We start from the raw sequence: 27802 nt of genomic DNA, 5'->3' as shown, positions 1-27802 counted from the left end.
CCCTGCGCGGCCGCTCAGCATAGCTGAGCGGGCGCTCAGCTTTCTGCCCGGCCGCTCAGCATAGCTGAGCGGGCGCTCAGGACCCTACTGGAAAATTCCTGAGTTTGCTCCGTTTCTTCGCTGTAATCTGCCCCTTTCTTTCCTCTCGCAATGCTGAACACATGCCAATGCTTATTCTTGATGATTACTCCTCCGAAATGCAACTATTACCCTGAAATGCACAAACACTAGAAAAACGCATCAAATACACAAAATACTTGATTTCAAGACACCAATTTAAGCTATTTTAAGACGTTCTAAGTGGTATAAAATGCCACTTATCACGTCCACAGACTAGAGAAACAGCTGGTAGCGGAGGGTTATCCTTGGCCAGGGAGATGTTTTATCCGTGAAGTCTCGAAGCCGCGGATGAACCTTGGGCCTTTGTGGTTGGGCCTCATCGGCGGACATTCCTAAAGCTAGTAGAAGACGGTTTCCAGTGAATTTCCCATTGGGCCTCGGAACAAGAAATCTAGGCCCATTAGGTTTCTTGTTCCCCAAGAACTATGTTGGCTTGATTCCCTATAAATAGGAATACGTAGGAAAATTGTAAGGGGTCAGAAGCGAGAGCGCATAGGAGCCACCACTAACCCTAAGCAATCTCAGCCACCAATAACCACCACCAGCAAACATTGTTCATCTTTTCGGACGAATACTGTTCATCGGATCCATCGATTACTATTCACGTTTCTGACGAAGAACCGCCATCACATATCTTGTTTCCGGCTACGAACCTCAGTCTTTGTTGCTACCAAATTCCTCCGTCAACAAATTGGCGCTAGAAGGAGGGGCTAATCAAGAAGGAGGTATTTCAATAAGAAGGTAAAATCCGTGTCGTTCAAGGTTGGGGATCTTGTGTTGCGAAAGGTTATGCCTAATACCAAATAGCTCAGCATGGGGTGCTCGGAGCTAATTGGGAGAGGTCGTACAAGGTCAAGGCTATACTCTGGAAGGGAACCTATCACCTGGAAGATCTGGATGGCAAACTTATTCCTCGAGCATGGAATGTGGAGCATTTACGGAAGTATTATCAGTAGGGTGTGGCTTTGTCCCCCTAAGATGTCCATGATTAATTCATATGTAATAGACTAGTAGCAAATAAATTCCTCCTAGCCTAGCAAGTTGATAAAATTTTCAAATAATTTCCCCATAGAGCATAGTAGCCATGGGACTGGTGTGATTTGTACACAAGAGCGCATTATCAATAAAAGAAAAAAAGTTGCTTCAAATTGCTTTATTTGCTTGGCATGTAAAAATTTCATTTAGAAAAAATCTGAGACGCGCCCTATGATAAGGCGCGCCCAATTGAGGAATTACTAATCCATAATCAAGGTACCATGGTACGCATCCATAAAAGGACGCGCCTAAAAAATATGAAACAGCAGATTGATAACACGGAAATAAAAGTGTACGACTGATCGAATAAATTAAGGAAAAGTCCTTCAGATCAAGGCGCGCCATAGGTATGGAACTTAAATAAGTTATTGAAAAAGAATCATTGATAAAGAAAAGAGTACTTGGCACTTGCATGTTGAAAAGAAATAGGGTGCGCCCTGATTTTAAAATATTCCTGTAAGAAATTCCATAGATCCCTATGACATAGGAACCGTCTTAAAAATCTTGCAGAAAAAAGACAAGTACTCACGAACATGCTAAATAATGTTCTCTAAATAATAAAGGGTGCGCCCTACATTAAGACACGCCATACAATCTGACTTTAAAGAAGATTTATAAAAACGCGATATAAGGGCATGGAAGGACGCGCCTCATGTTTTTGAACAATGGAAGTATATAATGGTTGAGAGAGAATCAGAGCAAAAAATCATAAAATTAGGGCACGCCCTAAAAGGTTGAAGCACCTTAACAGATTTTTACATGCATGCTAAAAGAGATAGGATTATATAAAACCATACGATATATCATGATGTAAAAGTTAAAGAGTAGCAAAATATAAGTCATACAACATTGCACAGCATCAAAAGAGGGCTGGCTCCTCAGAAGTATTTAAAGCTTGAGTACGAACACAATTTAAACATGAGAATAAATCAGAGCGCGCCCTGAGATTCATCTGTTGGGGGAATGGTCTAAAGAGGAACAGTAAGATCAGCTTCAGGCGCGTCCTTAGAGATCTTCTTTGTTGGCGCGTGTGACGACTGAGGATTTTGCAACGTAATTAAGTCAATAAAGTATGTGTTATGAGATGTGATTATAATTATGTGACTCAGTGCTGATTAATTGTCTTTTCTGTATATTTGAATATAGGAGCGTAGATAAAAACGTTCCAATTTAAAGAGTCAGCTTAGAAGTTAAGCTGTGGTGTTGGGCCGTCAGATAGAACGGAACCCGTCCTAATAAGGAGTTAAAGAGTATAAAATGTGAATTTTGTGTGATTAAATGAAATGAATATGTAAATAAAGTATTTCGTCCTAAGTGACGTGTTGATTGGTAAAGATAATGAGAAGTGTAATCGAAACGCTGAGCGTCGGGCCGTCAGGCTGAACGTGACCCGGTACGCGTAAAAGAGGATAAAGATTAAAGAGGGATAAATTCTATGATTGGACTTAAGTTGTTATGTGATTATATATGTGAGATTGTTGTCTGTGTGCATGGCTATGTGTTCTGTGATAGTTTTTGTGAATTTTAAAGGAATTACGTGATTTAAAGAAAGGTTTAATTAACCTTCGCGCATTTTTATAAAATCATTCGAGTAAGATAAAAACATGGGATTTGTTCTGATATCTTCGTAGTAGTCCCAGAGACTTTTTAAAAATGATGAGTGGATTTATTTGTTGGTCTTTGCATTTTTAAATTGATTTTATGTGGAAAATGATATTATTAAAGCAAGCTTGCGAAATTCATATAAAATCAACCGTCTGCTCAAAAATCTATTATGGGTAATGGTTAAAAAGCTAATTTCGAGGCCTACGTATTAAAATTGTCATTTTCAATAATTCTCGACTTCCCGAGAGAGATATACTTTATATTTGATTTTTGTTACATTTGAGTAAAAAGAAAAGGAACAAAAGAGCTAGAAAGGGAATTAGTAGATTACAAATTTGCCCTTATTTTTAAGTGTATATATACCCACTTCCCTTTCTTTTTCTTTCTCTTCCTCCCGTGCACTCACTTTTTCTTCTCTCTTTTATCTCTTTCTCTCTCGAACACTCTCACTCTCTTTCTCTCTCGGCTTTCTTCTATCTCTCTCGGTATACCTCTTTTTTCCTTGTTTAATCTCACCAATCATCCCTAAATCTTCTTGATAAACACCTATATGTTGGTAGAAGAGTGTGCATGTGTGTATATCTACTTGCATGTAGATGTGTGTGTGTTGTGTGTGCTCGATGTGTGTGTGTTCACCCGAAAACCACTTGGTTCTTGTTGTTCTTGTTGATATCATCTTGTTTAAGCATGATTCCTTGTAAATGAATGATATAGAAGATGTGCATGTTAGTTATTTTGAGAAATTGATGGAAAATGGGGGTTTCGTGGTTGGACACCCTCGAATGAGGGCACCACCGTGTAGCCACCGCCACCGGTGATGAACTCCGGTGAACCGGTGGTGAGTGATGATGTAAACACTGAGCTCTACTACACCAAAACTTGTTCTTTTGATTGTTGCATGTGTTAATCTTGAAAACACCCGAATGGGTTTTGACTTTAAGAGAATTAAGTTGATGTTAGTTGATGAAAATGAGTTGTTAATGTTTAATCTTAGAAATTATTGTATGATTAGAGTGATTGGTAGTGTAAAGGGTCGAAATTGTCCATGCATGTGTTGATTAGTGCAAAAAGCCGAATAGGGTTTTGGGTTTTCAAAGAACAAATTGATTTTTGATTGATAAAAATGATTGTTTGATAGTTGTTTTTGAAATTGATGGATCAACTAAGGGCCTAAATTGAATTAAAGGTTAAAATCGAGTATGCATGCGGGATTGTGTTATGTTTGGTCTGAATTCTTGCTTAATAAAGAAAAAGATAGCAACTTGGTGTGTTATCCTTGCTTGAATCAACTAGGATTTAGGTTTAAACCATAAAAATACTCTTGCATGTCATTTGTAAGATCAAATTAAAGATGTATGTTGTATTTCTAGAGAAATTCGAATGGTATAGTTGTTTTATAAGAATATTAAGTTGGATTACATGACTAAATGATTGTTTATGAGTTTATGTGGATTTGGTATGAAAAATTGATTGATTTTGATTGGTATTTATAGTAGGGCCGAATGGACCATGATTTTTAAGAAGTCAAATTCAAGTTTAAGTGATGGATTTGATTAGATAACTAGGTGATTGCATGTGAAAATTTTAGAAAATGTTTGCTTATTTGCTATTTTTGGTTCGAATTATAGAATTTTAAAAAGGAAGAATTAGTCGCCTTGATTCTAAACGGTTATAAGTAGTGTTATGATTATGGAATTGAGTTTTGAATGAAATGTGTACTCATGTGAGTTGTGGTTGCTTGATTTGGTTTAAAGTCGAATTAAAAGTGTCTTTTAAGATATAAGTTGTTCGTAGAATACTTGGAAAGGGTAAGAGTGAAGTATATTATATGATATGTGTATTTGTGTAACTATACTCTTATAGTTAAGGTCAATCGTTTGATAGGAATAGCATAAATAGTAATCATTCCGGGAATGAGAGTTGAGAATCTGATTAAAGTTTTGGTTTTATTGTAGATTCGGAGCGTGAGGGCATTCAGGCTAGGAAAGGAAAGGATTTACTAGGTGGCAGTAGTTCAACTTTCAGGAAAGCAAATCCAGGCAAGTAACTCTCATTACTTGTGTAAATGGTTATAAAGAGAATGTTGTTCATGCCATGTAGAGTATTGAACTGTTTAATTATGAAACCCTGATATTGATTTGAGATACCCTGCCTTTGTTCTTGATAAACTGTTATTGATAAACTTAATGATTCAACCCTTTGATAATCTGTCCTTTCTGTTCAAATTATGTATTGAGCCATGAAATATATATTGAACCCTCTGATTATCCTTGTTAACCCTGTTTAATGATACCCTGTTCCTCCTGATCACCCTATTGATCCCTAAACATATGTTGATCCTTCTAATTTAGTGCCTTGCTATCCTTGATACAGAATCCTTATGAATTGTTCCTTGTTTATCTTTGAATCACTCCCTGAACTTTGTTTCCTTAAAATCTGAATTAAGAATGAGTTTCGACTTGAATGAGTCCGAATGATTTCAAATGCTTGGTAATGATAAAATGAATTTTAGAAAACCTATTTGTTTTTCCAACTCATGGTTTTCCAAATTAATTCCTGATGGATTGGATTGGGATGTAAGAGGCTAGTGGGACTAGTCCAGTCATGGTAAGAGGCTAGCGGGGCTAGTCCAACTTAAGGTTGAAATTATGCCGATTGGTACCTTAAAGACCGGATGGAGGTCGGTACGGGCTGATCACTCGTATTAATATGAAATGGAAAGATAAAGTGATCCAATCAAGGGTTCTAAATGATTATTTAAAAAAGGGAACTGAAACTTTCTGTTCAGTACATTGATTTTTTTTGAAAATGAAAATGGTTTATATTGCTTTGAAAAGAGTTGATTATGATGTGAAGCTTAAAGCTCGAGAACCCTGATTCTTAAATCCGTTGATCATATGATGAGTCCATATATTGAAATACTGTTGCTTTCCTCTATTGAAAGATCTATTCTGATCCTTTATTGATTTGTGATGAATGTTGGCTTTCAAACCACGTTGAGCCTTGTTCCTTAAAAGCTCCATATTGTTCCTTCAAAAACCTTTCCTTAACCCAAAAGCTGGAAATCTGCCACCTAGATCAAATAAAGTAGAATGCCCTGAGTTTGGTAAAGCATAATGTGAAGTGATATCATAGAACTGCTATATAGTTACTTGCTGAGTTTTATACTCATTTGTTTTGTTTTAATCTAACCATGCAGTTAAGCAAGAAGATGGTCAGGCTTAGGCGCACTGCTCGTAAGAGCGTACCTGGTGGTCCCTACCCTGTTGAGGGCTTCCGGTTGCCAGAGCAGGTAGTGGTAATTAAGAGTGAGCTCGCGCCTGGAAGGAAATGTTTAAAGATACAATGGGTTATCTGTCGGTTCCCAGCCGGAATCGATATTGTTTATTTAATGGTATTTTGGGTTTTTAAGTTATATTTTATGATTGGTAGTTGTAATATTGTCTCATACTTTATCCTGTTGATCCTGTTAGTAGTTAATCGGGGTTTATGCATATTTAATTATTAGATTAGAGGTGTGTGAGTCCTCATTTCCTAACCCCGAGATTGAGGGCATCACAGCGCGCCCTCATCATCTTCCTCTAATCCAAACATAGTATTATAACTCTTCGATCAGATCGAGGTGGTGAATACTTTAATGGAGTGTTTCTAGATTATCTCAAAGTAAATGGTATAGTCTCCCAGTGGACTCCTCCAGATTGGTATCTGAAAGGAGAAATCGAACTTTGTTAGACATAGTTCGGTCCATGATGAGCTATGCAAATCTTCCAGTATTCCTATGGGGTTATGCATTGGAAACCTCAGCATATTTACTGAATATGGTGCCTTCCAAAATCTGTTCCTCAAACTTCGTATGAGATATGGAAAGAAAGGAAACCGAGTCTTAAACACGTTAAGATTTGGGGATGTCCAGCTTATGTCAAGAAAGTTGACCCAGATAAGCTGGAATATCGATCCGTAAAATGTAGTTTTGTGGGATATCCTAAAGAGACATAAGGTATTACTTTTGCACCGATCATCGGGTGTTTGTCTCCAGACATGCTACCTTCTTGGAAAAGGAGTTTATCCTTGAAGGAAACAGTGGGAGCAAAATTGAACTTGATGAAGTTCAAGAAGCACAAACTACTACAGATCGAGTGGAAACACCTGTTCTAACTGAACAACCTTTTGTGGAACAGCCCATTCATAGATCAGGGAGAGTGTCTCGCCAACCTGAGAGGTATTATGGCCTTGTCATTGAGAATGACAATGAGTTGTCGATCATTGATGATGACGACCCTGTAACCTATAATGAGGCTATGAGTAGTGTTGACTTAGAGAAATGGCATAGTGCCATGAAATCCGGAATGAAATTTATGTATACGGGATACAAAAGAATGATTAGAGCAGATGGCCAGGTGGAGACCTTTAAGGCCAGGCTTGTGGCAAAAGAATTCAAACAAAGGCAATAAAATTGACTTTGATGAAACCTTTTACCTGTAGCCCTGTTATAATCAGTTCGGATTTTGCTTACGATTGCTGCTTACTACGACTATGAGATCTGGCAAATAGCCAAATGGTTTTCTTTCCAAGAGAAATGAAAACCTAATGTGTAAGCTGCTGCGAACCATATGTGGTTTAAAGCAAGCTTCTCGAAAGATGAAACATTCGTTTTGATGAGACAATCAAAGAGTTTGATTTTATAAAAAATGAAGATGAACCATGCGTCTACAAAAGGGTTAGTGGGAGCGCGGTAACATTGCTTGTATTGTATTGAATTAGAGTTGACACACATAACAACATAGCAGACCCACTCACAAAGCTACTTTATGAAAGTCACTTTGATCGTCATAAAGACAAGATGGGTATTAGATACCAGAGTGATTGGCTTTAGTACAAGTGGAAGATTGAAAGGAATATGTCCTAAGTCCAATCATGTATGAGGATTTAGGAATAACTTTTATGTAATCTGTTTGATTTCATTGATATTAATAAAAGACTTGTTTTATTTTTATTACGGGCTTTATCTATTTAAGTGTTTAAATAAGATATACCATAGTTTAGAGTAAAGCTTTTTATGGATTATGATGAGATCATAATAGTGAGACCTAAAAGATGATAACTCTAAACTTAAATAGTTCCTGGTCGTAGGATTACTAACTGATAATTAATAATCCGCAAAGATCGGTACATACTATGCTTGCTTCATTATGAAGGATGTCTGTTCTCATATACATTTGTGTGGTGACACTATAGCTAGTATGTAGGTGCTTATTATAGAATAAGTTCACTGAACATGACTCGCCCAGCTGAACAACTGATGGAGTTCACTCACGTGTCAGCAGTTGTTCACATAGTGATAGTTGTACAAGAATCCTTAGACTTGAGGTCATCATAGTCATCTTGTGTACACTGAACTATACTTTGGTTTAGTTCTTAGTCTCCAGGGACAATTATTAGGGCTCTACTGGGTATAGGAATTTGTACACGAAGATAGTGTATGATCAATAAAGGATCTACCCCTTCCAGTGGAGGAAGCGAATGTTCAAGGCTGATCCACTTATACTAGTTCAGGAATCTTTGGCCAGAGTAAATGAAATTAGAAAGGAGTTTCTAATTTGCATAGAACTAAGCATATTAAATGGTAAGCAAGTGATTGAATTAGATAGGCTTGACACGAGATCCATGCCTTGTATTTAATCGGGACATTGTAGGGTAGAAGGAGTTTATTGTACGGTAACTATTCACTGAATAGGTTCTTGGTATTCTAAGCAGTGAATTCATATTATCCGGATAGTCGCGATATGCTGAGAAGTATCCCTCACGATGTAGAATAAATGTGACTAATTAATTAATCATATTTAATAAATTAGAGAATTTATATAAATAATGATAAAATAGTTTTATTATTATTTATTTCTACTACCGGCTTAATATTGAACCTACAGGGTCGCACCATAAAAGAGAATGATTTAATGGTGGAGGAATTAATTAATAATGGCTGATAATTATTTATTTATGAAATAAATAATTAATTGGCAAATTTAATAATTGATTAAATGAGATTTAATTGATTATAAATTAATTAAGAAAAGTTCTTAATATTATTAATTAAAGAATTTAATTTATGGAAATTAAATCAAGAGAGAGAATTATTTCTAAAGTGTTTAGAAAGAGAATTAATAATTAAAAGGTGTTTTAATTATTAATGAGAATAATAAATGGGATAATAATAATATTATTTATGGGAAAATTTCAGCTGAAAATTTTGTCTATAAATATACTATTATAGACCCTATTTTATTCTAACCCCAAAAAAAAACCCAAAAAGTTTGGAAAACCCAATTCTCTCCACCTCCTTCCTCCTCCTTAACATCGTTTTCTTGGTGGATACCGGTGGAGTGCTTCACACTTGAGAAGCAACTGCTAAGGATCTCTAATCGTTGTCTCCGAATTATTTAAAGGTTAGATTCGATCCCTCGAATTTTTATTCATGATCTGTATGCTTTTATTTGGATTTTATATGTGCGAAAGTGTTTTGTCATGCCTCCGCTGCGATTAAAATCCAACAATTAACACATCTTCCCTACAAGATTTAATTTACTTTGTTCAACTATAAACATTCAAAGAAAAACTCAAAAACAGTAAAACACATTCACCCCCCTCTGTGTGTTATTCATTTTCTAACATGAAGTAACGGAAGGAGCTGAATCATGTATCCATTCAGATTCCATTAGGTAACTGATGGTAAGAAGAAAAAGAAATCAAGAAAAGGAATACCCGAGTTTTAGGGTTTTTGGCTAAAAAAATTGGGGCAGAGACGACTGTGTAATGATGATTGACTGAGATATGTTCACAATATAATATTATGTAATCTATTTTTTTATATTACTCAAAAATTTATTATTTTTAGTGATGTATAGAAATGAGAGGGGTACCCAGAAATAATAAGTGTATACTATTGAAGGACAGGGGGAGTAATACAGAAAAATGTTACTCAAATTACTCAATGAAGACGCACGAGTGTTTCTGTAATATCCCGTAATTTTTAGAATTAGATTAATAATTGAATAATAGAATAAAAGTATTAAAATTGGATAAGGATTAGGATTTAAAATTTAAATTAAACCAACGGGCCTAAAATTTAGATCAGATTATAATATGGATAACTTATAGGTTAAGATATAGGGTTTTGTATCGTTATAAATATACCATATTTGTATTCATCACTTTTAATATTAAAATTCGTAGGTCTTTATTTATAAAAATTAGCAGTCTTGTAAAATTTGTAGAAAAATCATCGTAATTCAGAATTCAGTGATTCTGGACTTTTCGGAAAGCTCTTGTCGCTATCTACAACTTTTGTGGTTTATGTTTTTCAAGATAACGCCGTTTAGATGGTCAAAAAGGCTATATTCAGATCTGGTCAGGTTTTGAGGTAAGTACTTTTTGACTTATTTTTGTTTTCGAAAAAGTTTTGATACTCTGATTTTCGAATTTCGTATAAGATATAAGAATTATGTTTCGAACTGTATAAGAAATAAGATACGAGAATCTTTTGGAACCCAGTCTCTACGTTTTCGAACCCGTTCGTAATTTACGCTATAGTTCCGGAACTAGCCTTAGATACCCTTAGTAGGTGCACGAGTGTGAAACTTTAGATACCTATTAAGGGCGCGTAATTATTGAACTTTAGATGCCGACCACTAGCAAAGTGTGGTATATGAGAATAAGAATAAGAATAAGATGTCGGCTACTGGCAAAGTGTGGCCGTAGATCAAGACTGTGGTATTTATAAGAATTATCGTTTCGTTCTGTTTTACTCTGTCATAAATTCTACTCTGTTTTAAATTCTGAATTTTTAAAATATAAAACTTTGGGTTGGATTTATTTTAGAAAATATTTTACAAAATTATTATTATTTTGAGAAAAAACGTTTTATTAAAACACTCATTGTTTTCCGGTAAAATAGTTAGTCAATTTGTACTTGCTGAGTTTTGTAGCTCACCCCTTTTATATTTCAGGTTTCATCTAAGATTCGAGTTGGAAATCATTGGATTCGATAGACTTTTGTACTTCTGTTAGCTGCGTTTTTGTAATAGACATCTTTGTAATAGAATTTTGGATTAGTAAATTGTATTTTGTATTAGTTTCGATTTTGAATTAATAGTCCGGAAGTGCGGGCTGTTAAAGTTTCAGTATGAATCGATAATGATGTTTTAATAGATATATATATATATATATAATGTTGTGTCTTTAATATATAATATGAAATTTTTTTTTAACATCGAGAAATGTATATGATATAACCTCATCAGTCTCATATTAATAATGTATTAAATTTATAGTTATAAGTTCATCTTATCGAAATTTCATGTAATTTTTAAACTTAAATTAGCTACAATAATTGATTAAGTGTATTATAAGTTTTATTTAGACAAACATTTGAAGACTTCATTTTTCCCGCATAAATTTTGCATACAAAAATGTACAGTAATATACAAAAACTTTCAGGCCACTCCCATTCTATAAAATATTACTAAATTTTTGGTCTATGAGAGATGTTTTTCCATTTTATTTTATTTTTCAAAGCATCTCTTTATCGAGAGATCAATATCCTTTAGTGAGTTTTGTTTACCTTTATTTTTGGGTGTGTGCTATCACGAGAGTTGGTTTATTTTTGTTTTTATTTTAACATCCAAGATCATAGATCCGCAAAATTGCATAATATTATTTTATTGATTAAGGCTGTATGATATCGTAATAATGTAAAGTCATTCGAATATGTTTGACCAATTAGATATATGTATATAAGCTCAAGATCAAATAGAAATCAAACTTAAAATAAAAATTAGAAACCATTCATAAATAATATGTTTACATTCCAATTTTACACAACCTCACCCCGACAAGTGGTCTGATGTTGTATCTCTCTCCCCAACTTTTCACCTATTTTTCCCGTCAGCCATTCTTCATCTCCGATTAAATCCACTCATTCTCCTCCTTCACTTCTCCTTCTTAATAAATTAAATACACCTCCAGTTGCAGTAGATCACTAACTTCTTTGGCCAACAAGATTGACGATATCATCAATCTATGTAGAAAATATATGCTCATGTATATATCTCGTATATATAATGTTCCGTAATCTTTATAAAACAAGTTGGTGATTTGTGTTATACAAATTAGTGATTGTCATCGTATGATTTAGTGATTAAAGTGTGAGTCTGATTAATTATTTCATAAAATTTGATATTTGTGTTCATATATGATGTTCAAATTTTAGATCCGTTAAGTTTCATTGAAAAATGTTGGTTGTTGACTTGTTGTTTACAATTGTCAATGATTTTACATTTAATATATCCCCCTCCTATTTCACAGTAACCATTTAAAACTTTACTCACCAACATCTTTGCGGCCTATACATTCAACTCTAATTATCTCATCATTACATATAATACAAGTTACTGATTTATGTAATATAAATATTGATTGAATATGGATCAGAAAATTTAGTTTTAGGTCATGGTGGCGGACGAAGGTAGATCGGAGATGATGTCGGAGGTAGATTGGAGATGGTGGGTTTGACTGACTAGTTGTGATGGAAGATCGATGAAGACGGTGATCAGAGATGAAATGGTGTTACTATTATTGTATGTATATCAACCGTTTATTTTTTTTAATGGGTTGGGTCATTTTAATTAAAAAGAACTAAGCTAGTTTCTAGTTTTTATTATAAGGTTATTTTTATTTGAAAAGCCCCCTATATACTATGTATATATTTGACGATAGTGTTAAATCATCCTTCAAAAATACTAATTGTTTTATTAATATAAATGCGTATTGTGACACAATGAATGATATCAGCAACAATTGTATCTTGGCTGAAAAAATTATTGCTTTATTTTAATATATTGTTTATTTAATATTAATTATTTTTGTAGGTGTCGCTTGATTTGTGATAATTTAATTAACTTCCAAAAAATGTATATGACTAAAACTGAGTGATACTAACCACTATTTTCTTTTCGAGAATTGAGTGATAACTTACTGAAAAATCAATGTTAGCTACGTAAAAAGTAAATGGATTCAGAATATTGGTGAAACATACCACGTCTTAGTATTGTCGAATATTTTTGTTTAATATGATTTTCACGACATTTTAACGAAGTTATTCATTCGTCCATCTTCGGAGATTCTCTTTAGCTAGTGGCAATTTAAGTTTCTTTATTCAAAGAAAAGGGGAGAAATGATAGAGATAACGCTGTGGAAACGCTGTATATGTACGCATACGTGCGGTCTTACCAAACAGATTAATTTATGTTTAGCTACGTACGTACCTCGTATTTTCCTTTTAAACACCAAAAGACAACGACTTGTGCCAATTTTACATTCAAATATTCAGGGTCTAACTTAAACCGCGTTAACCTAATTTTGTTTTGTCTTGTGTATTCTTCTCCTATTGGTTGATATCAAATCTATTCCAATTCACAGTACTTCTTAACTTTGTTCTATTTTAATCTCCTATATATTACACAAACTCTCATTTATCTCTGCAACATTTCTCTTACAATTCTCTGTAAACACAAAACTATGGAAGTTTCTTTACATCTTAATGCAAATCTCAAAACTGTTACACTTCCTTGCATGCCAAAATCCATGAAAAGTGGCAGTTGGTGCAAGGTGAGTACAAAAATTTCATGCAGAGTGAAAGAAATGAAAGCCAACTATTATGAAGTACTTTCTTTAAGCTCAGAAGACAATATAGGGTTTGAAGAAATCAAGAAAGCATACAGAAGCAAGGCTCTGGAGTTTCATCCTGATGTTTGTCCTCCCTCGAATCGAGTTGAATCGACTCGAAGGTTCGTGGAAATACGAGAAGCATACGATACTCTCTCCGATCCTGAATCAAGGAGAATGTATGATCATCAGATGAGTTTAGTACATTCCCTTGGAGGTGGCCACTTTTATGAAGATAAAAGAGGAGAGTTCTCTAAGAAAGTGTGGGAAAGACAACTCAGTGGACTTAAAAAGCGGTCTCTTGATAAACTGGAGAAGAAGAAAAATGCAACCGCATAAATCGATTGTTTTTGTTGGAGTGCTGTTTATGTTATGATTTTTTTTGGGCCTGAGAACAGTGTTATTTTAGCTATTCCCCCACTTTGCTATTAGAATTTAATAATTTGCTACATGTTCAAAGAATAATTGTATTACGTTCGTAAGTTTGTTCTTGTAACTCGATGAGTTCCCGCTATGTTGTTATGGATTAAAATTCCTTGTCAGTAGTACTCCTTGATTGGCTTTTGTTCGAGTAAAATTGAGGCAAACTTTCCGATTAATCGCGTTGCTTGTATTTGATCAATGGACTTGAGATTTATTTAGTTTACAAATTTAGAATAGATTGAATTTTTTAATTAGCACATAAAAAAATAGAATCCACGTTTTAAAGCTGAGAATCGAATCAGATATTCGACTGAATGTAGTAGCAGAGGCGGAGACAATAAGGTTGACGGCATGATTTCTTAATAGCATAGACTTATAGATGATGACATACAACAAACTCGTTAGACTGTTTCAACATGTGATTTAATATACTGCTCCCTCCTAAACGAACCGAGGGAGTATCGAGAAATTTTTCTTTAGCGGGATATCGGGCAAATTTTGAAAAAATAATTATATATTTTTAAATTACTAAGAACTGTTTTCATGTATCAAATCAAACCAAACAAACCCGATATATTTCGTTTAAAGCAGGGTCTGAGAAAAGGTAAGATGTACGCAGTTTTGCCCTCATTTTGAATAATAAAGAGACTGTTTACCGAAAGACTCTCGGCCTGTGTGTGCGTGTCAAAAATATAAAAAAGTGAAAAGAACAACATGACATAAACGCAAAAATTAATATTCACTTCAAACAACGAAAAATCTGATGACTTGAATTGAAAAAAGTCGAAACAAATCTTAGCCCATGATATAATTCACATGGGACTTACCTAATTATTTGTTGTTTGTTGTCTCGTCTCCCGCAAGTTGCAAACAGTCAGGCAAGATGTTTGAAAATCCACTTTAAAATGGGTAATGATAAACAAATACATAAAAAAATAACCGCTCGAAAAAAAGTTGGTCATCTGGATGATGAACAAGATACATATTCCTAATGTCAAAGTTGCTTCCGAATGTATCATGAAGGAGATAAGGGCTTTTATTCCAAATTTGATCTGAATCCCTAGAAGACGTAAAATAAAGAATTGCCGGTTCCATTGATCTTGATATCCTTGAGCGCAGGAGTTTTCAGACATCCTTACTTGCTTCATGATCTTGCAAATAGATTTGAATTTCTTTACTATCATGTTTGTCTTATTCTGTAACACAATGTTCTCTCATTGACATAATTTTTAACTTAATTGATTTTCGGCGATTAAATTGACCGAATTTTGATTAAAAATTATATATATAAAATGATTAAGAACAAATATAAAAATTATATTAATCAAAGGGGTACATCTTCAGATTTTTAAAATTATAGAATTAGTAATTATATAATTTATAGTCAAAATTTATTCAATTTAATCACAAAAAGTTAAACATATCAAAAAAAATATGGATGAAGTCGATCATTATACTTCATCAGGTAATGCTTTGTGTGGAACATGGTTTCTTAATGTTCCATTTCATATGCCACTACCACAAGCCTTGTTTAACAAGTTCTATGTTGTGTTGACTACCGTACAACACCCTGCTTTCTCAAAACAGTTGACCTGCCTATTTGATTGGTCCAATATCTTTGTTTTAAAGGTTTCAAGTCGGCACAGTCCATCCTTTCTGAGAACACGAAGTCGGAGAAAATAATAATAGTCTATCCCGAATCAGGAACTTTTCTTATGGATGATATATATGAATGACATAGCAACTAAGCAAGTACTATATAGCTAGCTTCTTCAAAAATATACAATATACTACTAACTAAAATAATCAGCACAAAACATAATCAAGGTCCGTCTATAAAATTGTCAGACTTTTAATTGATTTACTTGTAGCACTTTTAAGGAAAAAAACTTGATATTGTAATTGTAAGAAATAAAGATAAAATAACTGACAGAAAAATTACATAAATGAATCAAATAAAGATCCCAGTCACGTGTACACCACACATTTCTTTGCAAAGATTCAATCCCTTTTATATGGTGTAATTGAAGGTGTGACAGATCAAGATTGAATGTTTCGACGAGAATTTGCCTCCCCTCCAAGAAGATGAATAAATGCTGCTCCACCACACAGAAAAGTATCAAAAGCTTAATGATGAACATATTGAATGTAAGCAAAATAACTGAGGAAATTTCAGTGTATCTCAATAACAACGCAAGACTTCCATTTTACAGGAGCAAACTTGTAAATTACAAAAACACAGTTATGAGAACTTGTTAACTTTTGTGTTCTAATTCATCCAAATACTTTCATAGTATCACACCATCATTGATGCATGGCCTGACAGTCTACGCTGAATCTAGTCAGTAGTCAACAAAGTAACTCCGCATTCAGCTTCCCTGAGAATCTTACAAGATAATAGCTGCCTGCAGAATTCGGCAGCTTCCTGGAGAGACATATATTAAGGTTAAATTATGTATCACCTTGTTAAAATTACTACAAGTATACTTTTAAGTTTTAATTACAATCAGCAAGTCTTCTTCCATGATCTAAATCATTATTATTAAATTCACATTCACATGGCCACATCATAAATTTACCTCGGAAGCAAAAATCAATAGAAATTCGATGATAAATCGTGGAGCTCTTTGCAGCAGCTTTATACTGGTCAAATGACATGATTTCTTCCTCTCCCCATCTTAAAATTTTTGAATAAACTTCCATTGGGTGGAAGTTTTTTAAGGTGGCCTCTCATTGAGTCACACGAGTTGTTATTAATCTTCATGAATACAAAGCGGAAATCAATCAATGTGTTGACACCTGACTGCTTCCCATGGGGCACCCAAGTGTTGAGCAAACTTTTTGTTACCTTCTACGAAGACAACACAATGGTTTCACTCCAATTGTTATGGCATGCATCACATTTGGCATGTCAATAGGTCAGATTCGAATCGGATTTGACTAAATCCATACCCATATCAATTTAAATTTGTCCGACTGGATCACAGTCGAATTTATGACAGTACAATACATATCCGATCCATTAGGGTTCAAATAATTGGATCGGACGTCCGGATCCGTGTAAATTTAAATAAAAAAAATTTAATACCACAATTCATGCAAAATCCGCCATATAGGTAAAAATTGTATGAGGTTTAATAAAATTTATTTTGTAATTCATTATTGTTGAAGTTTTGATATTATATTAGATATTTCATTTCTATTTAATTTTCAATATTTTTTAATATTTATTGTAATATATAAATTAAAATTTAAAACCATATAATTCGAAAGCAAACACTACAAAAAGCAATACAGATGTCAGATGCAATAAGGAATGATGTGTTGCCAAATTGCTGTGGAGGTCCACAACAAGCATGGTTTTTACAGATGCAATAGCGTTTCTAGTATTTACCTCTGGTCCAGTAACAATTTATCCATTAGGGCGTATGATCTATGTCTTTTCTGGACCTATAAATGTTCAATTGCAATAGAGGCCCTCTTGCATGTTCTCAGAATTCGTTAAAATCAAATGGTTTTCCGACAAAAAGATAGTTGTATGCTCAGGCTCTAGAGGAGCAATTGAAGCAATCAGATCGGGGCTCCAATGCCTACAGCCCAGACACAAAACCAATCAATGATCTTAAAAAGCTAGTTGAGTCTCAAATACTCATTAACTATGTCCCAAGAAACTTAAATGGTGAAGCAGATGGACTGGCGAAGGATGGGCTTAATAGGTCATGTTTAGTCCACTACAGTAACTTCAACTGAAGATATCCTTCCCATTTTCAAGTTTAGTTAGTTAAACTACTATGCTTATCTATTAGATTCAGTAGATTATCTCCCAGTGGTTTATTTATCCTAGTCTAGTACATTAGATTGGCTTCTTTTGTCTTGCAATGGTTGTAATCCTATTAATATAATTTTAATGCTTAGCAAAAAAAATTGTGTAACAGGGGATGACAATTTCAGACCCGATGGATGCCATGTCCATTCCAACCCGAATGGATCTAACCGAAATTGAGGTTTTTGGTCAGGTGTTTTTTTAATAAAAAAACTCAAATATTCCAGGTAGACCTGAATTTACGTATGGAAATGTTCATCTCTTACCAAAAACAAGTCATTTATGGATATTATTAGGAGAGCCGCGCCGATCTGATCTAGTCCGGATCTGGTAACTCGATCAAAACCCTTATCAAAATAAGATCTATATATACTTATTTAATGTGATCTCATTACATGTTTATATGTCTAAAACATTACAAGTTTACATAACTTTTCTCAAAGAATTCTTCCGCCATTAAGAATATTTTATTCTCCTAACGAAGACACAGTAAACGGAGCTTTAATTTCATTTTCGAGTTGTTTATTTATGGGTGTGTGTATATTATTAAAAACTCTTGTACGGACGCCTTGTCGCCATGGCATCACTGCCCTTTACTTGCTAATGCCGTGTTTCTGTTGTGAAGAATAAAGAATGATAAGAATGGTATATTATTAAAGCTGAAGTATTAAAAAGTTTTGTAATTTAGTCGGTTGGTTGGCTGGGCTAAAAAAATAAAAATATATTATATTGTTTTGTCTTTTTGTTGAATCAAATAATTAAACCATAAAATTTTTAACATAAGATCTTAGATAGCATTTGGGTTGGGTTCAAATTATACAAAATGGACTATTCAGTGACATGGGGCCAGATTAAAAATTAATATATCTAGACATTTTTAGATTAACTATATGTAATTTTATAAAATGCATATTTCAAACACCATTTTGACTTGTGCCATATAGGCCGGTCACCGAGGCATCATTGCCCTCTTACAAAACCCGTGTCCCCATTATGATGTATAACAATGATTACTATACTAAACTATTAAAGCCAAATACGCCGAAATATCACAAGTTTAGTAGTCGATCGATTGGTATTTCGACAGGATGGTAATCAGTCGGTCATCATTTAAGCAGGGTTAAATAATTTAGTATTTTGGACTGAATTAAGTAATGAATCCAATATCCACTTTTAATAGGATTATTCGCATATTTTATATATATTCATCATATTTATATATAATATTTAGCCTTATTATTGATTTTTAACATTAGTAAAGACACCCGTGCTTTGGCTATCTACGATTAAAGAACCCAGGGACGGAAATTATGTAGGGTTTGATGTTTCGAAGTACGTACTCGCCCAAGTCGGGGGAGATATAAAAGATTTTTAATGTTAATACAAGAGAGGTATTTTGGTAATTGCAAAACTTGACCAAATATTGACAAATTTGCCAATGAAATATACTATGTACTTGTATAACTCCCATGAGTACGTACTTGGGGGCATTTTTATCAATTATAAACTTGATTAAATTAATATTACTCTTTAGAATCAAACAAGTGAAGAAAAGCACACAAAAGACATAAATTTCCAAATGGACGTGTGACGTACATGATACAACTATGTACTTCTAAATTCACACTTGTGTCCACACACGGAGTCTATCTAACAAGATCAGAATTAAGCTTTTTCAGAATGACAAATGGGGTCATGGCCATGGGAATAAATTTACAAGAACCGATAACATTGCTTGTTTTCCTTTCTTTAAATCAGAAGAAGGTTTGTCACATAAACATGAATTTTGGTCCAGTAGAAAGTGCAAAACATCTAAAAAAACCACTAGACTTTTATGTATAACACTTTTTACTGGAAACTATAAACCCGACTTAAAAACTAGTGAATTCAATTTGGCACATAGAAACAACTTGAAAAATATAATCACCCCTGGTTAGGGTTCACACACTTGCACACACCAAAGAGTACTAGAGGAAACAAGAAAATTCTATCAAAAAACAGAAGCTCGTGACTCCAGAAACATGCAGGACTTTTACTATTAAATACTAATAGGTGGAAAGTTGTATTAAATATTAAGTAGCACACCTCACGGGTAACGGTTTCAATAAGAGCCGTGCTTGTTTCATTTTAGCATCTAAAGCAAGTATACGTTTATACAAATTCTCCACATATAAGTGAATTCTAGAAATAACAACAAAATGGAAACATGGTAAGACAACTGTAAAGAAAGTGCAAGCATTTCACCTTATATACGAGTACAGGACGAATCAAAGTCATCCGGAGCAACACGAGCAATCCAGTTACTCAACGTCTTCTTAATATCCGCATGATTAACATAAGCCAATTCATACATACTACACAAATTGACCACAAGAGTCTCATTCAACGCCATAGTCGGAATCCTCTCCAACGCACTCTCCAACACCTTAATGGAATCGGACAAATCCCTCAAATACATCAAACACAACGCCTTATTATTAATCGCCACAACATCATTCCCATCCCTCTCAATACACTCATCATACTCCCTAACGGCCGACACATAATCCTTCCCAACCAAATAAACCAACGCCTTATTCCGCCCAACCAAATTCCTCAACTCAACTCTCTCATCAACTTGCTTCTCAATCAACCCAAACGTCGCCTTCGCCCCATCCAAATCTCCATACTGCATTTGTATATACCCTAATTTCGACAACAACCCCATTCTCTCCTCCAACTTCTCACCATCCCCATTCCCCTCACTCTTCTCAATTAACCCCTTAATCAAATCCAAACAAACCGCATATTGCTTCAAACTCAAATGATGACTAATTATCGAATTAATCACGAAAGATTCCCTCTTTTCCCACAACGCACGCGACGTGTTCGACAAATTGTCCCTTCCCAATTTCCCCCTAACAAACCCCAACAATACATACAACCTATCCACACTCTCTTGCTTATTACTCCCACTAACCTTCCCGGGTAATTCCGCGTGCAAAACCCTGAGAATAAACGGCACCATAGACCCGCATTGATTCGGGTAATGATTCGGGAACGTTTCGTAAAAATAATAAGGGGAATCGAGAGAATGGTCAAGGGAATCGAGTTCTTTAAGAGCATCGGCGAAACGACGTAGTTTGAAAAGGGAGAGGAGATTGTAGGAGAAGTAAGTGAGGTGTTGGTGGGGTTTGGTGAGGTGAGGGCGAGAGTGGATGACTTTGTCGAGAATAGTGAGCCATGAGCCACGGCAGGCTAGGTCGTGGAGAGTGGTTAGGTCTGGGGAGAGATCGTTGAGGGTAGCGTATGGGTTGTTTAGTGGATCGGAGGTGGGCTTGGGTGGATCGGAGGACATGGTGAGTGGGTTTGTGCGAGTCTGGGTTCACGACGCTAGGATCTGGGTATTGGTAAAAATTTTATAATATAAAATTAGGTACACTCACTTACATCCAGTATTGTAAAATTAGGTGAAAAAATCGCGTTTCGCACAGTTAGAGAAGCTTTTTTAAAAATATAAAAAATAAAATACAAAATCATGTTACATGTAGCAATTTGTTCAAAGTTGTTTATTGTTTAATAAAAATTGCTCAACTACATTTTTAAAGCAGCTATTTTCTTTGAAGTTAGACAATGAGTATAGTACTATTCTAGATCCATTGTTTTGGAAATGAAACAATATAAGAATAGATGCAAAATGTTGATTGTACTGTAAAAAAATTACCCATTCAACAGATTTAACATGTTTTAAGAATTTATAGATACCGGAACATCCAACATCCAAGTACACAGCCTTATCATGCTATGCAGTTATTTAAAATCTTAAAATCTGAGAGATTTTGCAAACACTTTCAAAATGATTAATTTGAAAAGAAGTTAGCACCCCGAAACATATTATTCATTTATAACAACAGTACAAACAACAAAGTTCTAAAAAATATAAAGTGTAGAATATATACAGGGTAGCAAATCTCATCACCAAGCCCCGATAAGTGTATTCACTAAGATTTAATTATAATTACACTTTTCATCTTGCCAAAAATAGGAAACATGTACAATGCATTTCTGGTTGCCAAAATGAACAATGTCAACATACACAGTAAACTCCACAACTAATGCATTTAGGAGTTGGATGATCCTGATAACCTAGTTGACGTCATAACTTATTTACCAACGAACTATACCAATCTTGAGATCTCATTTTTTCTCAAGAAATTTTCAGTGTCTTGTGATCAAGCAATTTCCAGTGTCTCATATACTTTAAAGTTAGCCAGAATGTTCACATTTCTCTCACCCATGCTTTTGCTAAGAAGCCTCCGAAATTCGTAGTTGCTTATTTTTTTTCTTTCTTGTGAATGCCAGCTTTCTCCAAATGTGAATTATCTGAAAGAAAAAAAAACCCTCCAAAATTGGTTTTATGGATCCTCTTTGTCCTGCTTGCAAATTATAAATGTAAAAAATATAAAATTGCACGTGATTTATAGATATTATAAAGATAATAGACAGTTTAAAGTCCTCAGAAGAAATATTAAATATACGAAAGCAAGTTTAAATCGGGAAGATAGAAATTTACTTCACCATGACGCAATAGGATTTTGTCTATTTTCCTACTTCTACGATTTCATGTTCCATTCTTTCCAAGCACTTATAAATTATCATAAAAGAGCCAACTTACAACCTACAAGTACACCTTGAAGTACACAAAACTGCAATGAAGGTTCATAAGTAACATTAAAATGCCTTGTACCGATTCTGGAATACCCAACATTCACACCTTCTAGAAACTACATGAACGACCATCCTCGTTATATAAAAAATGATAAATGTCGTAGCCTATTATTCTGCTTCCTAATTTACAAAACACAGTCATAAGAATACTAAAGGTGAGGAAGGTGAAGAACTCGTTCTAAACATATTTAGCTGAATATTGATGCATCCCTGTTACCATTCGAGCTATGGTATCATCGTGGCTTCATTTAACCACATGGATATTAAAAATTAATAATTTCTTTAAAAATACGGGGAGCCATTTCCTTTTTTTTACTAAACGGGATAAAATTATTAGATGCTGACAAAGGAAGTAAAATATCGAAAAGATGTTTTTGAAGTATTGTACGATTTCTGGATTAGGAATTCTGGACCCTGGTAAACCTATCATGTGCATATAATCATACAGGCGCTCATTTGGAGTCTGATTTTTATCATAACGGGATAACAATGCAATGAGCAACAGAATGATATTAACAACCTTGACCTGCAGGATTAAAGGCTAAATGCAAGATAAAACTTTGAACAAAGTCAAAATGACATGAAACAGGGGCTATATGTATTGAGATTAATATCAAAGATTAATCTCAATTGACCTCAGAATCGAGAATAAGTTATTAATGTCCCCAACTCTCATCTACCATAAATTATTAGAAAAAAGTCGCACTGAATGAATGCATTCGACAATGCTGAATAAAATACTATACAAACATAAATATTTACAGTTTGTCATACTGCAAAGAGGCAGCCATGCTCAGGCCAATTGTTTGGTCTAAGCATATATAATTAAATTAAATTTGTAAGAAATCTACAGCTTGTTATGTTAATAAAGTACCAGCATCCAAAACAAATGTAGCAGTGTTAGGTCCCAATATATTTGTAGAATAGGGGTTGAATACAAACTATACCGTTTAATTGAATTTGATGCGGAATAAAAAATTGAAACAAAATTCAAGTTAAATAAAACTATTATTAAACTTGAAAGGTGTTACAACAACGGTATCGTTTACAAGGGATTAATCTCAAATAAATTATCACAAATCTAGAATAAATTCGACATGAATTTTTTCTATTTTTGCAATAAAAAGATCAAATGCTAAAAGCAATTTGAGATTAAGTTCTAGGGATTATGATCCGCTAGATAGTTACACAAGAACAGGAGAATGATTTCTAGTGGTTTGGATTTAACTTTAATTGCTAGAAAATTAATGATCTTGAATTGCAGTTGAGAGAGATGAAATATTTGTGCGGCTGCTGCTCTATCTGTTCTTGAGTAGATTGAATTAATATAAATGTCTTCTGCTGCTTGTCTTTAATAATTCACTTCAACAGAATCAATTGACCTGGCAAGACAATCTGTGAATTGGCATGACTTTCGGTGAGACAATCTCCTGAACTAGCATGACAATCGGTATGACTATCTCCTGAACTAGCATGACAATCAGTATGACTATCTCCTGAACTAGCAAGACAATCCCATAGCTGGTAGAACTTTCGGTATGACAATCAATTTGAATTAGTATGACTTTCGGTATGACAATCTGATTGTCATACCAGTTCAATTGATTGTCATGCTGAATTAATATTGAATATAAATTCAAAATCAATTCTGAAAATTCATAATATTAATTCAGAATTAATTAATCAATTAATTCAATTAATAAACAAATTAATCTTTGCAGATATAATTTATTTTCTTAATTAAACTATATAACTTAATTAATTAATAGAGAATTAATACTACTCTTCAACAACAACCACTCTTCTGAAGATCTTCTGAGAATCACTGAAAATTATGAATCAATTCCAGCACTTCAATGTTGACACTCGATGTACTGTCTGGTTCATGAGTGGTTAACTTCCGTGGCGTTTCTTCATGTCTGACTTTGATAACTTGATTTTCTTCAGATTAAATCCCTGTAACTATTTGATACACTGACAAGATCTCTGTCACTTGATTAAATCCAAAATCTTGATTTATATCACTGAGGCTTGATCAATTTCTTGAACTTCTTCCAGTGAATTAATTCCTCAAGTCTATAGATGAACATTTTTTTCTGAATCCTTTGACAGATGTTACTTTGAGAGATCTCTTTGACGATATAACCACTATTTACTTGTTACATTCTTATTTGAGTTGAGTTAAATCCTCGAATAAACAAATAGGCTATGACATATGTCTTTCAATCTCCCCCTATTTATTTGTTAGACAATAACAACAAATACCTAGAGGATAACTCAACTAACAAATAAGAAAAAGATATAAACATAAATGCAAAGTAAATAGCAGAAAAGTTCTGGATAATATTTAACATTTTCCAGATACCAAATAGATGTTCCTCTAGACTGAACATATCTTCAAGTAGTTTCATCTTCTTTTGTACAACCACATTTCCTGATGAGAAGCGCATATCTCTCTTGCTTCTCCCCCTATGAGAATCAACTGCTTAAAGGAGATCATCTTGTGTTTACCACCTCTCCCGTACAATAGGATCCGTAGTTACAAACAACAATGGTGTGGTGTAGTGTACATATACTTTACCTTTTTCTTTTTCTTTCCTCCTTGCTATTTCTCCCCCTTAGTTGAGGAATCCTCCAAACTATTACTTAAGCTTTTATCTCCCCCTTAGAGAAGGAATGTATGCCGTTGTCTGAAGGAGTTCTCATATTCCACTTGGTTGGAAAAGAAATAACAAGTAGTTTCCCTTTCTTCCTCACTGTGAGTGTGTGATTCTGTTTAGTGTACCTCACATGTATTTCACTCTTCTCTTCACTCGTGTTTACACTCATTCTCACAAGTGTATCACTCCTCTCATAGCTCCAAAATTCAGTTGTACATGCAAGGAAAAGCACCTTAGCCATCCTTAAGGAGGTCACAGGCGGTGCAATGGGAGTTCACAAATCCCCATTGTTAGGTCCCAATGTGTTTGTAGAAGGGGGGTTGAATACAAACAGTACCGAATAATCGAATTAAATGCGGAATAAAAATTGAAATAAAATTCAAGTTAAATAAGAATATTATTAAACTTGAAAGGTGTTACAACAACGATATCGATTACAAGGAATTAATCTCAAATTAATTATCACAAATCTAGAATAAATTCGACATGAACTTTTTCTATTTTTGCAATAAAAAGATTCAAATGCTAAACGCAATTTGAGATTAAGTTCTAGGGATTTTGATCCGCTAGATAGTTACACAAGAACAAGAGAATGATTTCTAGTTGATTGGATTTAACTTTACAAACTAGAAATGTGATCTTGAATTTAGCAGATGAAAAATGAAATATTTTGCTTCTCTTTTCTGTTGAGTTCTTGTTTGTTGACTTGTGTTCTGTATATAGTTTTCTGCTGCTTTTCTTCTTTTTAATTCATTCAACAGAACTGAAATGAACTGGTAAGACAATCCTGTTAGCTCAGCAAGACTTTCGGTATGACAATCAAATGAACTAGCAAGACTATCAAAATGAACTAGCAAGACTATCAGAATGAACTAGCAAGACAATCCTCCTCCCAGTGTAACTTTCGGTAGGACTATCTAAAAAGGCTTGGAAAGACTTCTGGTATGACAATCCAATTGTCATACCAGTTCAAATATTTGTCTTGCTGATTTAATCTTGAATATTAATTCAAAATCATTTCTGAAAAATGTATAATATTAATTTAGAATTAATTAACCAATTAATTCAATTAACCAATAAATTAATCTTTGCAGATATAATTTATTTTCTTAATTAAATTATATGACTTAATTAATTAATAGAGAATTAATACTAATCTTGAGCAGCAACCATTCTTCTACAAATCTTCTGAAAATCACTGAAAATTATGAATCAATTCCACCACTTCAACATTGACACTCGATGTACTGTCTGGTTCATGAGTGACTAACTTTCATGACGTTTCTTCATGTCTTGACTTTGACAACTTGATTTTCTTCAGATTAAATCCTTGTAATTATCTGATACCCTGGCGAGATCTCTGTCACCTGATTAAATCCACAGCCTTAATTTATATCACTGAGGCTTGATCAATTTCTTGAACTTCTTCCAGTGAATTAATTCCTCAAGTCTGTAGATGAACCTTGTTTCTGAATCCTTTGACAGATGTTACTTTGTGAGATCTCTTTGACGGTAGATCCACTATTTACTTATTACATTCTTATTTGAGTTGAGTTAAATCTTCGAATATACAAATAGGCTATGGCATATGCCTTACAATCTCCCCCATTTGTTTGTTAGACAATAGCACACAAATACCTAGAGGATAACTCAACTAACAAATAAGAAAAAGATATAAACAGAAATGCAAAGTAATTAGTAGAAAAGTTCTAGATAACATTTAACCTTTTCCAGATTCCAAATAGATGTTCCTCTAGACTGAACATATCTTCAAGTAGTTTCATCTTCTTTTGTACAACCACATTTCCTGTTGAGAAGCGCATATTTGTCTTGCTTCTCCCCCTATGAGAATCAACTGATTAAAGAAGATCACATTCGTTTACCACCTCTCCCGTACAATAGGATCCGTAGATAAAAACCAATGGTACTCCCCTTTTGAAAATAGCTTCTCCCCTTACTTAGAAAATCACCTTGTGTTTACCACCTCTCCCGTACAATAGGATCCATAGTTACAAACAACAATGGTGTGGTGTAGTGTACATGTTTGATCTTTTTCTTCCTCCCTGCTATTTCTCCCCCTTAGTTGAGGAATCATCCAAACTAGTACTTAAGCTTTTATCTCCCCCTTAAAAGAAGAAATGTATGCCGTTGTCTGAAGGAGTTCTCATATTTCACTTGGTTGGAAAAGAAATAACAAGTAGTTTCTCTTTCTTCCTCACTGTGAGTGTGTGATTCTGTTTAGTGTACCTCACATGTGTTTCACTCTTCTCTCCACTCGTGTTTACACTCATTCTCACAAGTGTATCACTCTTCTCTCATAGCTCCAACATTCAGCTGTACCTGCAAGGAAAATCACCTTAGCCATCCTTAAGGAGGTCACAGGTGGTGCAATGGGAGTTCGCAAATTCCCATCCTTGTTAAACTCGTCAGATGAATCTGAGTCATAATCTACAAGTTGCTAGTTTCCCTTTTAGGGTTCCAGATTTGAATTCTGGGAAGGTAAACAATGATCCAACGAATTTAGCATAATATAAAAGTTCCCTTCTAATGTCTGTGAAGACATTTCCTTTTGACTCATCAGGTAATGTCTGAATCATTGTCAACAAGTTACCGATCTGCACCTATATCAGATCCACTATCCGCAGATGCATCCAGGGGATTTAAGCCTGGGGAGGTAGACACTGACCACTGACATATGGCTTTTGCATCA

The 27802-nt window shown here is 34.3% G+C and overlaps 2 protein-coding genes across 4 annotated transcripts; one reads left to right on the top strand and one right to left on the bottom strand.

Moving 5' to 3' along the window:
• The first annotated feature begins 13332 nt into the window (after positions 1–13332).
• Positions 13333–13818, top strand: LOC141714313 (chaperone protein dnaJ 20, chloroplastic-like). Its single transcript, XM_074517838.1, has one exon. It carries the CDS (start codon positions 13333–13335, stop codon positions 13816–13818), a length of 486 nt encoding a protein of 161 aa, XP_074373939.1.
• A 1918-nt stretch (positions 13819–15736) lies between these two features.
• On the bottom strand, positions 15737–21124 carry LOC141712403 (uncharacterized). 3 transcript variants are annotated; one of them, XR_012571592.1, is made up of 3 exons: positions 19970–21124; positions 16482–16753; positions 15784–16327 (listed from the first exon to the last, which is right to left on the bottom strand). XR_012571592.1 is itself a non-coding variant. In XM_074515331.1 (2 exons), exon 1 carries the CDS (start codon positions 21060–21062, stop codon positions 19971–19973), a length of 1092 nt encoding a protein of 363 aa, XP_074371432.1. In that variant the 5' UTR covers positions 21063–21124; the 3' UTR covers positions 15737–15998; position 19970. The 3 variants fall into 3 exon arrangements, 2 of the variants coding, with proteins under 2 accessions (XP_074371432.1, XP_074371431.1); XM_074515331.1 differs by lacking the exon at positions 16482–16753 and having other exon boundaries at positions 15737–15998; XM_074515330.1 differs by lacking the exon at positions 16482–16753.
• Positions 21125–27802: the final 6678 nt, after the last annotated feature.

Source organism: Apium graveolens, chromosome 3 (genome assembly GCF_009905375.1).
Source record: "Apium graveolens cultivar Ventura chromosome 3, ASM990537v1, whole genome shotgun sequence".
NCBI lineage: Eukaryota > Viridiplantae > Streptophyta > Magnoliopsida > Apiales > Apiaceae > Apium > Apium graveolens.
Note: the sequence above shows the minus strand (reverse complement) of the source record. Positions and strands in the feature narration are given on the sequence as shown.